This window comes from Platichthys flesus, chromosome 13 (assembly GCF_949316205.1).
Source record: "Platichthys flesus chromosome 13, fPlaFle2.1, whole genome shotgun sequence".
In the NCBI taxonomy this organism is placed as follows: Eukaryota; Metazoa; Chordata; class Actinopteri; order Pleuronectiformes; family Pleuronectidae; genus Platichthys; species Platichthys flesus.
Window position 1 is genome coordinate 3736298 of NC_084957.1, and position 12077 is coordinate 3748374.

At 45.6% G+C, this 12077-nt stretch overlaps 1 protein-coding gene across 1 annotated transcript in view; it reads left to right on the forward strand.

Moving 5' to 3' along the window:
* col5a2a (collagen, type V, alpha 2a) overlaps positions 1 to 12077 on the forward strand; it is a 32382-nt gene that overhangs the window by 3608 nt on the left and 16697 nt on the right. The window contains exons 2-3 of the mRNA XM_062402692.1: positions 11301 to 11543; positions 11953 to 11972. Of these exons, the coding sequence (XP_062258676.1) occupies positions 11301 to 11543; positions 11953 to 11972 (263 nt within the window). The remainder of the gene's footprint in view (positions 1 to 11300; positions 11544 to 11952; positions 11973 to 12077) is intronic.

The following is a 12077-nucleotide window of genomic DNA, read 5'->3' on the forward strand; positions in this document are numbered from 1 at the left end:
GTGCAATTAGGGCTCCTCCTGTCAGGTTTCCCAGTGCTTGATTGGCACTTCCCCACCGGTCTTCCCCTGTGATCCTCTCGGCCGTGTCCATGTGGGAGGATGACAGGAGGATGACAGGAGGATGACAGGAGGATGACAGGGCCACGTAAACGCACGAGTGGCCGGGTTTCCCAGCCGCTGTAATTGTCTTAATTTCATTCTGACTGAAAAAGTGCCAGCGCTCCCACTGCGACGTTTTGTAATCGAGTAGATTAAACTAATTCCAGTTGATTTAGAGTTAAATGTGTTGAGTCCCATTTATGCTGAGACGAACAAAGTTAAAAATGTCCCACACACATCCAATTTAGTTGTCAGCAGGAGAAACTGGGCCTGAGAAGGGAGTGGAACATTTTTTACAATCTGAAAAGAACTTTATTGACAGCCGCAGGGACATTGCTTTGTTACAGCTGCACAACACACAGGCAGGAAAAAGGAAGTTAATACTCGTAAAGATGTAAATACTACTACAACAAAATACTTAAAGCTGCACAATAAGAATATAACATACACATGTGCACAGGGTTGCAGGGTCCCCCAGTATCCAGGTGGATGATGTCACATGTATTACAGATGCAGCTCAGCCAATCAGGTTCATGTCTGAGCTGCAGAGACGTCCCATCTTGTCCGTCTGGAAGCAGGGGATGGTCACTTGTAGCCATGTCTCCCTGATGTCCCTCTGTCTCCTCACTCCGGCTCCTGCATCATCCATCTTATTGTCCGGCGATCTCAGGTTTCACATGATGACAGAGAAGTGATGCACGACTGTCCATCCTTCTGTTTTCCTTCTTCTTCGCTTCATTCCTCCTCCTCCTCCTGGACTCTCGGCTCTAGGGTCGCCCAGGGAAAATAAAGCTGATGACATCATCGGGGTTATATTACAGACTCAAGTCAGCGTATATCATAAAAGTGCTGTTGGAGTCTGTCTAGTCATCCCTAAACTCACTGATGGTTTCTTGTCATCGGACGAAGGCTCACATGATTCCTCTTAACTATTAAAAAGTAATATTGTCCATCCCTGAGTGCCAGGAAAGCAAACACGACTGTCATCATGTGCCTGCTTCTGACGAGTCGGCCATCATGAAGCTTCGCCTGAACTCTGAGTGTTTGTGCAGCTGCTTGTAGTTTCTGTCCTGGTTGACTTTTGGCCTCTGGAGCTTTTCTGCAGGTTGGCAGGTCTGAGTCTTATGTGGCACCAGCTCCGCACATGATCCCAGCCCCCCCCCCGGTGACAGTTTCAACGAGCGCTGTGATTGTTTTCAAATCGTCCAATTTCACGAGACGTGGTAACGAGGTTAGGATCAGATAACGATTCAGTAAATTAGATTACACTGGCTGCTGAGTGGATTTTCAAATGAAGCAAAGAAGAGTTCTATCATCAGTAATTAAAAATGACTCCATTACAGATCATAGGTACGAGTGACCTCTACATTTTTAGACACAGCATTGTTCTTGGTGTATCACCTCATAAACCCTGTGACAACACCGTGTGTCCGACCCTCAGACACCTACTTGTCTCCACACCACAGTTTGGTGACCGGCGGCCATAATTGCATGTTGGGCTGCAGCCTAAATTCTACGTTGTGGACTCGGTCGTTGAGTATTACGACTTGTGAGGGTGAACCGGCGGAGCTGCATGGGTGTTGGTGGGTGAGCGGGGGTTAGCAATGTGGTGCCAGATTATGTTTAGGCCCTTAACAACTTGTTGGACAGCTGATTGACTTAACAGGGAAATGCCTTAAGTGCAGCAAAGGACCTTGAGCTACGTCTTGAATGCAGGTGGTCCTCCTGCTCACAGTAATCAGATTACTGCAGTGTGTTGCGTGGCATGTTCTTATATTTGTCTGGGACTTTTGGAAAGGTTTTTGTTTATGTGCTGAATATCCCTGAAGCCAGTAGAATGGAATAAAAGTCTGGAAGCGGTGAATGTACCAAGGTCTCCCATAGAACATGGATGTTCACCAGGAGGCTCATGTTCAGGGGGAAAAATATTAGGCCGAGAGGAGACGCCAGGAGACGCAGAGCTGGCGTCTCCACTCTGCATCACTGCCAACATCTCAGCAGCGAGGATGATGTTTCTAGAAATGTCTTCTCCGATCCCACTCATCGGGTTCGCAAGGCCGATACGTGCATGAGCTCGAGAAGCAGAGAAATCACATGTGATCAATGAGCTGAGGAGATTCTAGATATCAAACAGACTTTTGTTTAATTGGATCATCGTCTGTTAAATGAAAATGGCCGTCATGAGCATTAACATCCCGTTGGAAAGTCAGTTATTCTGTGAATTTCCTTGCAACACAATGTGAGTCTGTGCTGCCCCGTTCACTCACTGTTCCCACAAAACAGACACTTCTCACATTCGACCAATGACATGTGGAAACGTCTGCTTGTAGCCGGTGACTCACGGCTGCCATTCGACCTCCATGATGTCACCCAGTGGATGAACGGCTGCTGCAGCAGAGAAGAGTTTCTGACCGAGCCCGACTTAGGGAGAACGATTTGGAATCAAGCTTTAGTTGGAATTCAAGCGTCTGCACTTCTCCGACCTCTCATTGTTTGTACATTGTGTAAAGTTCTAAAAACATTTCAACCGAGAGAGCAACAAATCCAGATTCCAGCCTTTGAAACTATCCAAACGCAGGATTTCAACTCAAAACACTCATTAAACATACTTCAGAATAAAAGCAGAGCCCCATTCGTTTACATAAGGAAAAAGCTTCCGGCAGAATAACCGTGTATTACTGTTCATATCAGGCTTCATTTCCACGTCAGGTTTACTCAGCTTTACACTGTGGTGTGCAACATGCCAGTCTTTATTTACCTGGGCTAAGTTACAGCTCTAAGTACAGGCTGGGAGTCTTGATTTCTATTTAACCTTCTCCTCTTCTTGTTTGGAGCCACTGATGTGACCTGGTGCTAGCTCTTAACACACAAGACTGGAAAGGAGAAACATATGATCCTGTTTTTTTAACTACTGGTTTGAGGGATGAAGATGAAGGAGAAGCAGATGAAGATCAGAGGAGGAGGAGCACAGGGTGTGAGAGAAAAGAGGAGGAGGAGGAGGAAGAGGAGAAGGAGGAGGAGAGGAGTCACAGCAGGAACGGTGGATAAGAGTTGGAAAAAATAAAAGTGAGAATTTGAAAGGGAGTGGAAGAAGTGAGGGAAGCCCACGGGGCACATTGGTACATTTCTATCAGGGGAAATATCCCCTCACTCTGTGCACGGCAGCACACTGGTCCCACTCCAGCACAGGAAGTCATGTCAAAGTGGAATTTCCTCTGATGGAGTGCATGTTTTGGCTCTGCAGCTCGCTGTTATCCAAAAGATAAGACACACACCAAATCAAAACATAGGACCAAAGCATTATTTGATGTTTTTCTCGCCTTTGGTGCAGCCACAGAATTAAGAAAACTCTCAGGCGTTGGTATTTCAGTGTAGAAACACATTTGCTTCTCTTCAGTGTTGAAAACAAGTGAGACTGCCTCTCTCTCCTTTCGGGTAGAGGACGTCTCTGAGGCTCTCACAGCTGCTGATGACATGTTGAATAAAGAATGCAGCTGTTGCTGATAGAAAGGAGGAGTCAAGGGGAAACAAACTGCGACACATCTGCAAGAAATAACCCCCCCGCTTGGACTTTATAAGAATGCTCTCAGCTACAGTTGTGTTTCACTGATTTCCTGCCATTGAGTCAAGTTGTGGGTTGGACTATATTCTCCTCATTAGAGCCTGAACGGTACTGGATGTTTGGGCAGATGTGAGACAGATATGATCTGATTAGACAACAACAAAGTGTGTGTGTGTGTGTGTGTGTGTGTGTGTGTGTGTTTGTGTGTGTGTGTGTGTGTGTGTGTGTGTGTGTGTGTGTGTGTGTGTGTGTTTGTGTGTGTTTGTGTGTACATATGTTAATATTCTGGTCTGAAGTTACCCTGGGAAAACCAATTCATTTGATCATATATTCGTTTTTATAATATTTCTATTTTTAAACTTCCAACTTCTTTGGCTGCATGTAAAACAATATAAGTCCAATATCGAGCTGCAAACGTCTCATTAGAGAAATCTGGGTCTGTCTGTAAGTGTGTGTCTGCGTGTGTGTGTGTCTATCCGTGTGTGTGTGTGAGAGAGAGAGAGACACTTTGAAGTAGATTTTATTACAATTAACTTTGGACGTTATTTAGTTCATAACATGAAGCTTAATTAAGTAATATGTCGTTTCATGGGCGGATCTGTGGCCCAGACACACTTTAACAGTGTCTTCTGAGGAGACGTTTATTTGAGACACACCTAAATTGAAGGCAGCTGCATCCCGGCCTTTACGATGAAGACTTTGGTGATCCAAACTTGAAGGAATAAAATCTCTGCAGCAAAACTCAGAAAGTGATCAACTGAGGATTAGGCCAGTAAAATGTGCTCTTAATGTGACGGGGTACTGTCTGGGTTAATAATATGGGCTTTATACTGAGACCTTTATCCTTAGGAAAGATAAAGGTACTTTTCTCCTGCAACATGGACTTAATTTGTAGTTTTTACTTTGTTTGTCACAGATGTTGTTACCACAGTTAAGTTGCTGTTTGGATTGTGTGGATTTTACTGATATCAACATTATTTGAGAGATTTAAAATAAAACAAAAGGATGAGAAATGTGTATCTTTGCTAAGTTTTAATATATTATATAAACATATATAAACAACTGTGATATAAAGCACGTTCTGAGCAAATGTAAATTTGTCACTGCTCTCTAGTGGACAGTTTATGTAATGGAGAACCAGTTTCTAAACTACCTGAACTATCTTTGTACATCATGGGCATTAAAATGCAGCAATTTCTTTTAAAGTTAAGACAATATCACTTGATTATCTAATAATTAATCTGCAATCAGTGATTTTCAGAGGGTCAAATCTGGTTCACTTCTTATCCAGGCCCGACTGACCCAACAAGACTGAACAGAGCACGACCTCTGACCTCATCCCCTCGGTCTCTGTCCCCGGCTTTTACAAAATGCAGGTTGCAGAAAACTTCAATGACTTTCATTTCGCATTTAAAGGGAAAGTGATATATTCTTGTGTCCCCTGAGGCGTCAGGCCTGACTGATGTCACCACAGGGGGCCACACAGGCAGTGTCGACTTTCAGGCCCTACCCCCTGCTCACATATCGGCAGTGTTCACCCCAGACAATATTAATAGCCTCTGTTTGGCTTCAGATACGAGTGAGTCATGCAGAGTCCTCAGTGCTTTGTACCTGCAGCGAGAGTCACTGGAAACCACCCGAGCGTCTTTTCCTCATGTTTTTGGTCGAGCTCAGTAATAATGAATAACCCTGGCGAGTGGGAGACGAGCTGATGTGGTTCACCTGGAGTTAAGTCATGGTTTCCATCGTACAGATGATACTGGGCTCGCTCCAAATCAAGCAAACATCTGCCCAGACACGTTTTTCTCTTCACAGATTCGCTCTCTGCTCACAGAAGCGTCTCTACAACGTGAGCTCTGTGTTTCAGCTTCAGGACGGCAACACAGCTGCATTTCACTAAATCACTTTTCAAACATGAAAGTGTGTTGGACGAACCGATGGGTTTGTTTTCTGCTTTGGAAAAGTTCTGCAGGATGTTGTGGCGCCGAGCCCCTGAATCTACTCCCTCACCTGTTTTTATTCCTTCAAACCTCTTTTGATGAAGAGGTTGTGAAATGTCATGTTGAATAAATCTATTATTTTAATTAAAGGTTTTATGAACATGATTGAATGGACCTGTGGAGGAGCTATTACCCTTGACAGAATAGGAGAACTGGCTAAATCTCAGCAACGTAAAGCTCATGGCCTGGTAATGTGCTGTCCAGTTGAAAGTGTAAATATTTATGGGAAACACCCTCTTCCTGATGTGGGTTTCAGAGAACACAGCGTACGTCGGTGTCATGGCCGAGCAGCTGCATCATCTCCCCGAGCCTTTAAAATAACAAAAGAGAGGCAGAGACATAATTGCTGTTGATCGTGTACAAGCACACGAGACGAGGAAAAGCAGAAAGGAGAACAAGGAAGGGAGGAGCGAGAGGAGCGAGAGGAGCGTGAGGGCGAAGTCACGAAGGGTGGCCGCGTGCTTTGATAGGGATCAGGACAAAGGAAGGAGGATGGAAGGAGCTTTGACGAGGATATGAGAAGACACAACGTGAAAGGAAAAAGTGGGATCTAGAAAGAAGTGCCCCGGGCCCCATCTGGTTTGAGGAGCGGGTTGCAGTATCCTTAAACTGCTGTAGCAACGCAGGTCAGACAAAATGTGGAGGCAATAAATCTCCTGCCTCTGGGGCTTTCTCTCCTCGCCACCGATAGGACGCCTCGTAAAACCAGTCCGAGACCTTCCCCACCTCAGGAATGACAGTGGCTGAACATGTGCCGTCCATTCTTTGACTTGTACGGGTCAGCGAGTCAGTGGTTAGGCATATTCCAAAAGCTTTAAACTGGGACCATATGCTGAGTGTGTGGTGTTGTGTTGTGTTGTGTGTAGTTTGGTGCACGAAAGTGTGTTTGTCAGACGAGTGTGATGCTGATTTACAGACAGTAAAAAAAGCCACACAACCCTGCTCTGAGGAAACGATGATGACTTTGTGTTGATGCAACAACCTTCATCATCAAGCGTCTGTGATTATGCTCGTGTTCCCCCACATGATCACAGAGAGACGGTGGGATGAATGGGAGACAGTGGTGGTGTGTGTGTGTGTGGGGGGGGGGCAATCTAAAAGGCAAAAAGATGAGTTCAGCAATAAATGATTACATTTTCTACCTTAGATTGGAAAGTTAGTGGAACTTTATTAGCTGTCTTGTGGGTTTTATTTTAACAGAAAGCGTCCCTGCTCCTCTGGATGATCCACAGAAAACACTTTCTTAGGATTTTCTGATTCTATAGAATTATTTTAATTCCTTTCTGACCTTACACCATGAATGGGAAAGCTTCCCCCTGCCCTCTAAGCTTGATTAAAACCCTTTTAATTACAGATTTGTTGTAAATTAATTCCATTTTTTTAACAATTAACCTTTTTCAATGTATAATGGTATAGATAAATGTGTCTGTTGCAGCAGCAGAGTCAGATTCTAAGTGAAACACACTAATGCTTGTGCGGAATCTCTCCTTCGTTGTTTTCCAATGGAGCAGCTCGAACACATTGTGCTGGGAGACACTTTGCCTCCCAGTTCCTCTGTGAACACAGGATCCACAGTTTATCTTTCACATCTGGCCGTGCGCTCTGTTGATGTCGAACCCCAGGGAGCTCTGACCCCTTGTATACGTTAGCGCTCTGCTCTGGTAAACTGGAACATCTGACGTCACCCATTTTCCTTTACTGCATACCTGCTGTTACATGAACCAGCCATTAAAACAGGTTTACATTTGATTATGTGCAGTGATTCTTTTTGTGGTAACACCACCTTCTCCTGTGATGACAGTCAGGTTCCAGCCCTGTTCACATCTGGTGAAGTGTGTTTCTTTTATTTAGCTTGATCGATGTCATCAATCATTCAGATTTTATTTGAATGGCCCAAATTACAGTTTGTCTCAAAGGGCCTGTGAACGGGATCCATCCTGAGCTGATGTGAAAAGCACATGTTTGACCAGGAACTCATAAACAGAGAGTTCACCTGCTTTGTGTCGGCTGTGTTGGAAAATCAAACTGGTTTTGTGATGATATAAACATCGGTGTTTACAGTCCAAGTGAATTGTGATACAATCTTGAGATGAGCTTTGTGTCTTTGCCGTCAGATTTCCGCTCCGATCCAGAAAACTAAATAAATCCAAGGAGCTTGTGTGTTGTCGCAGAGTAACATGAACATAACTGAGTATAAGACAAGTCAGAAGAATATTCCTCATGAAGACAGATCCTGTTCTGTGTCTCAATGGTTTCATGCCTGTAAGGGTCGAGGCTGCCCTGGTGTTGAACTTTGACCCCCACCTCGGTGACAGCCTGAGGCAGAACCAACCAGGGTCAAGCTTTTGGCATTTATACCAGAGACCTCCTTCTCTGTGCAGTAGGTCACGTTTCCATTGCAACAGCATATGTTTTTCTATTTCACACAATCCTCCCCGGGCTGATCATGTGATGGGAACAGATCATAACTGTGGTTTAATCTGGAGATGTGAAAACGCCTCGACATGCAATCAGAGAGCTGCTTATTCAGTTCAACTTTTCCTGGCCTGAGCCCCCCCCTCCCCCTCCCTGGAGATACTGAGCTGTGTAAGTGGCAGCCGAGGTGAAGAACGTGTTCAAACTGGATCTCTCTGTCTGATTTCAAGCCCTGTCAACATAGAGCAGCGGATCCTGCACGCTGCAGAGCATCGAACAGACAGGGAGTTTTATTCTGACATATTGAGATCCTCACTGCAGACAGGGCCAGCAGGGGGCGGCGGCTAACACAAGGGAGGCGACTCCCCTTTTGAAGGAGGACGCCGTGTTGACGTGTTGAGCCCGGGAGGGGACCGTCCTCACTGTTTCAACTCAGGCTCATAGGCGAAGGGTGATGTTTGTGGCGTGGCCGGTTTATGGAGGACTTCATTATGAGAAGCAGCTGCAGAGTCCCCCCCCACCCCCCCACCCCTCAGCAGCTGTAACTCGTCTGGACAAGGACTCAGGCCGCGCTCCTCACGCCATGAACCGTGTTGTGGTGGCCAGTTGCCCTCAGTGAAATGAAGAGATGGACTCACAGTGATCTCGATGGCCACTATCTTTTCTGAATATGAGTCAGATGGAGGCTGTGGGTTTTGGGCTCGCACAGGAAATGAGAGATCCAGTTTAAAATGACTCATTGTTTCCATAAGGTCATTTTCTAACCCCCCCCCCCCCCCCCGACTTCTGGCTGCAATTGATTCCCCCCAAAACGCTCTGTGAGTATTTCCATATTAGTCAAGGAAAATCCATAAACTACCCACTTTTCTTTTTTACCTCCTCACATCTGCCAACTACATCACATCTGTGGCAACGTCCCCCCCTCCCCCCCCCCCCCCCCCCCCCCCCCCCCAAACCTCGGTTGAGTTCCTGATGACCTCAGAGAGGAGGCTGGCTTCTCCGTTATCTGTCTGATGAAGTGATCGGTGCAGAGCAGACACATGAGTCATGTCGAGGAGCTGCAGACTCTGGTTTAAAACCAGGAGAGGAAACCGTCTGCCCACTAAGCTGACTGGTGGAAACTCAAGCAGACGGGGGGGGGGGGCTTTTCGCCGCTGTCACGATTTGAACTGTGGCTCTTATGGTGTCTGTGGAAAAGTGTGAGGCCTGCGATGAATTAGCCCGAGAGGAGAGGAAAGAGTGAGCGTCCCTCTCCTCCAGCCCCTCGAGGCTTGCGGTGGGGTTTTTAAGGCTGCTCCGGGAAGAAAGAAAAAACACTTACTTCTCTTACAGTAAATTTCAAACACTCGCAACAAATCCCTTAAAAATCCATTAAGGGATAAAATGGCCCTGCAGCCAAAGAGGTGCGAAGTGTTGAGGAGTGTGAAGTTTTGGCAAAATGGCCTCACAAATCACAAATTACCAAGAGTTCAGGTTCTGATCTTAAAAGAAAAGGCCACAACTCAGTCAATCGGTAGTTTGACAGACAGGAAACTTCCCGGCTGGAATATGTCGTTTTTTAAAAAGTCGTAAAACATTTTGTGGCCGACAGAACAAGAGCGACTGAGACACCTCCAGGTTGATCTTCTGAAGTACACACAGCTGAAGGATGATGAAGAGCCTGTGTTGTGGGTCCAGGGCGATTTACAGTCACAGCATCAACTCTGTGTGAATGTTGCTTTGTTTTTTTATCGTTTATAATGAGAGTCCAAACTGAGGCCAGATAAAATCACACCAGGAAGCTTTGAACTTCAATATGTGGAGGTTTTTGTTTTTTATGTTAATTTGATGAAAATTGTCTGTTGATTAGGAAACAGGATATTTAAACGACTTACTTCTCAAGTTGAGAGATTTTAGAATTAACTAATAATGATGTGAAAAAGAAATGTGGTTTGTGGGTTTGACCTCAATAGTCGAACATTTTTGTGGGATCAGATGTAATTAGCGTAAAGTGTCTGATCACATGATGCAAATTTAGAAACCCACACATAGTGCTCTGTATGAGATTAGTATAGTATTTGCTAAATGTTTCAGTTATGTTTCATGAACACTTGTTTGTGTTTCCTAAGTCGCCTTTGTCGAGTTGTGTACGTGTGTATCTTCCACATCTCTCACAGACAAGTTCCCTGAGAGACGATCAATCAAGAGCATCAACATTCATGATCAATATGCATCTTAAAGTTTATGTCACAGGTTAAAGCTACTTTCTGTCCCATCTAAATGAAACATGTCGTCTTTTTGCACGAGGCCTCACTATAAGCAGACTGAGGTGAGTGAGGTTTCCACCACAGGTTGGAGTCTGTGTTCTCCTCAATGCAGCTTCTCTGTGGATGAAACCCACTTCTATGACCCATCAGCTGTGAGGTTCCGCTCTGCAGCTTCTGGTTTGGTGGCTGGACACCAACCTGCCTCACCTGTCTGAAGCTCGGAGCTGCCACCTGCTGTTTGCAATGGGAACAGGTGAAGGCCTCGGAGCCTCCTGTCTGCAGATGTGACAGATGTGAGCTCGGATCCTGTTTAGAGTCAGACAGTTTGTCACATTGAGGGTGCACAGTTGATTTTAAACACAACCTGGTGAATGAGGTGTCTGGGAGAGACAGTCGGTGGTTGCAGGGTTTTGTCTTTTGAACACGTGTCAAGTTCTTTGGAGACGCTGCCTCTGGAGGAGATGATCTCATGTTTAACCACTGGAGACTTACAGTGAATTCCAGATCTGGATCATCTCAGTCTTTGTGCAGAAAATCTCTCTCTGAAAAGCACGGTGCACTCAGAATATAGATGTTGTATACAGCATCATATTTATCTTATAAAACCCTGCAGTGTTAACACAGAGGACAGTGACTCAGTGATGGTTCCCTCGAGGCAGCTGCTGGGAGGAGGATTAAATAGTTTAATTTCCCAGAGGCTGTAGGGACATGTTAGTTCAGGCATCAGCCCCTGAACAGAGAGCAGAGCTGCTTCACTCTTTGTTTATCTTTTTAAAGGATTCAGACACGTATGGTTTATTCTCTGCATGTGGACACTCGGACCAAAGGCACATGTCTCAGTTCATGTCCTGGTTTATTGGTTTAAGCCTTAAAAGGATCATAATTGAAAACAGGTTTTCTCGGTTGCTTTTAATTAACTGACACAAATCTGATAAACTAAAAGAGAGTGTCCCCCCCCCCCCCCCCTGTCTGTTCCAGGAGATGACCTGAGCTGCACGGCCGACGGCCAGGTGTACACCAACAGGGACATCTGGAAGCCCGAGCCATGCCGGATCTGTGTGTGCGACAGCGGCCAGGTCCTGTGCGATGAGATCCAGTGCGATGACGTGACCAACTGTGACAAGGTGGCGATCCCGGACGGCGAGTGCTGCCCGGTGTGTCAGACCGACTCAGCCGGCGGAGGCGGAGGGACCGGGGGAGGCGGCGGAGGCGGCTCTGTCGGTGGGTGAGCAGTCGCCCCCTGTGGTTATTCCTCAACTGAAGGAAACAAGCACTGTCTGTTCAAGGGAAGGGATTCTACTTGTAGAGGGGAGGTCACAAAGTTTAAAACTTTAAAATTAGTAAAGCAATAATAAAAAGTAACAGCATCCTGACCCTGAGGGAAGCGTTTGATTGGTTTTCAAGGACTGGATCAGAACCAGTGAACAACTTTCGGTCCATTATCAGGCCGCTGCCCTCACCCGCTCAGAATGAGTGACATCAGATCGATGGTGTTAATGTACTGGTTAGCCTTTGTTTACCTTGTCTGACCTGCTTACTGATTCTCTCTGTAACTGGGTCACTTCAGTCACGATGTAGATGTGGTTGAATGAATAATGAGATTTATTTTGTTGCTTTTCCCTTAATGCAGGTGGAGACCGGGTCTATAAGGTTGGTCACAGCTTCATCACTTTTTGAACAATTCTAGAGACGTTAGTACATCTGTGTGACGTAAGTTTTAAAAAGGTTTCATCATTTCTGTTCTTCTTCTGCTTA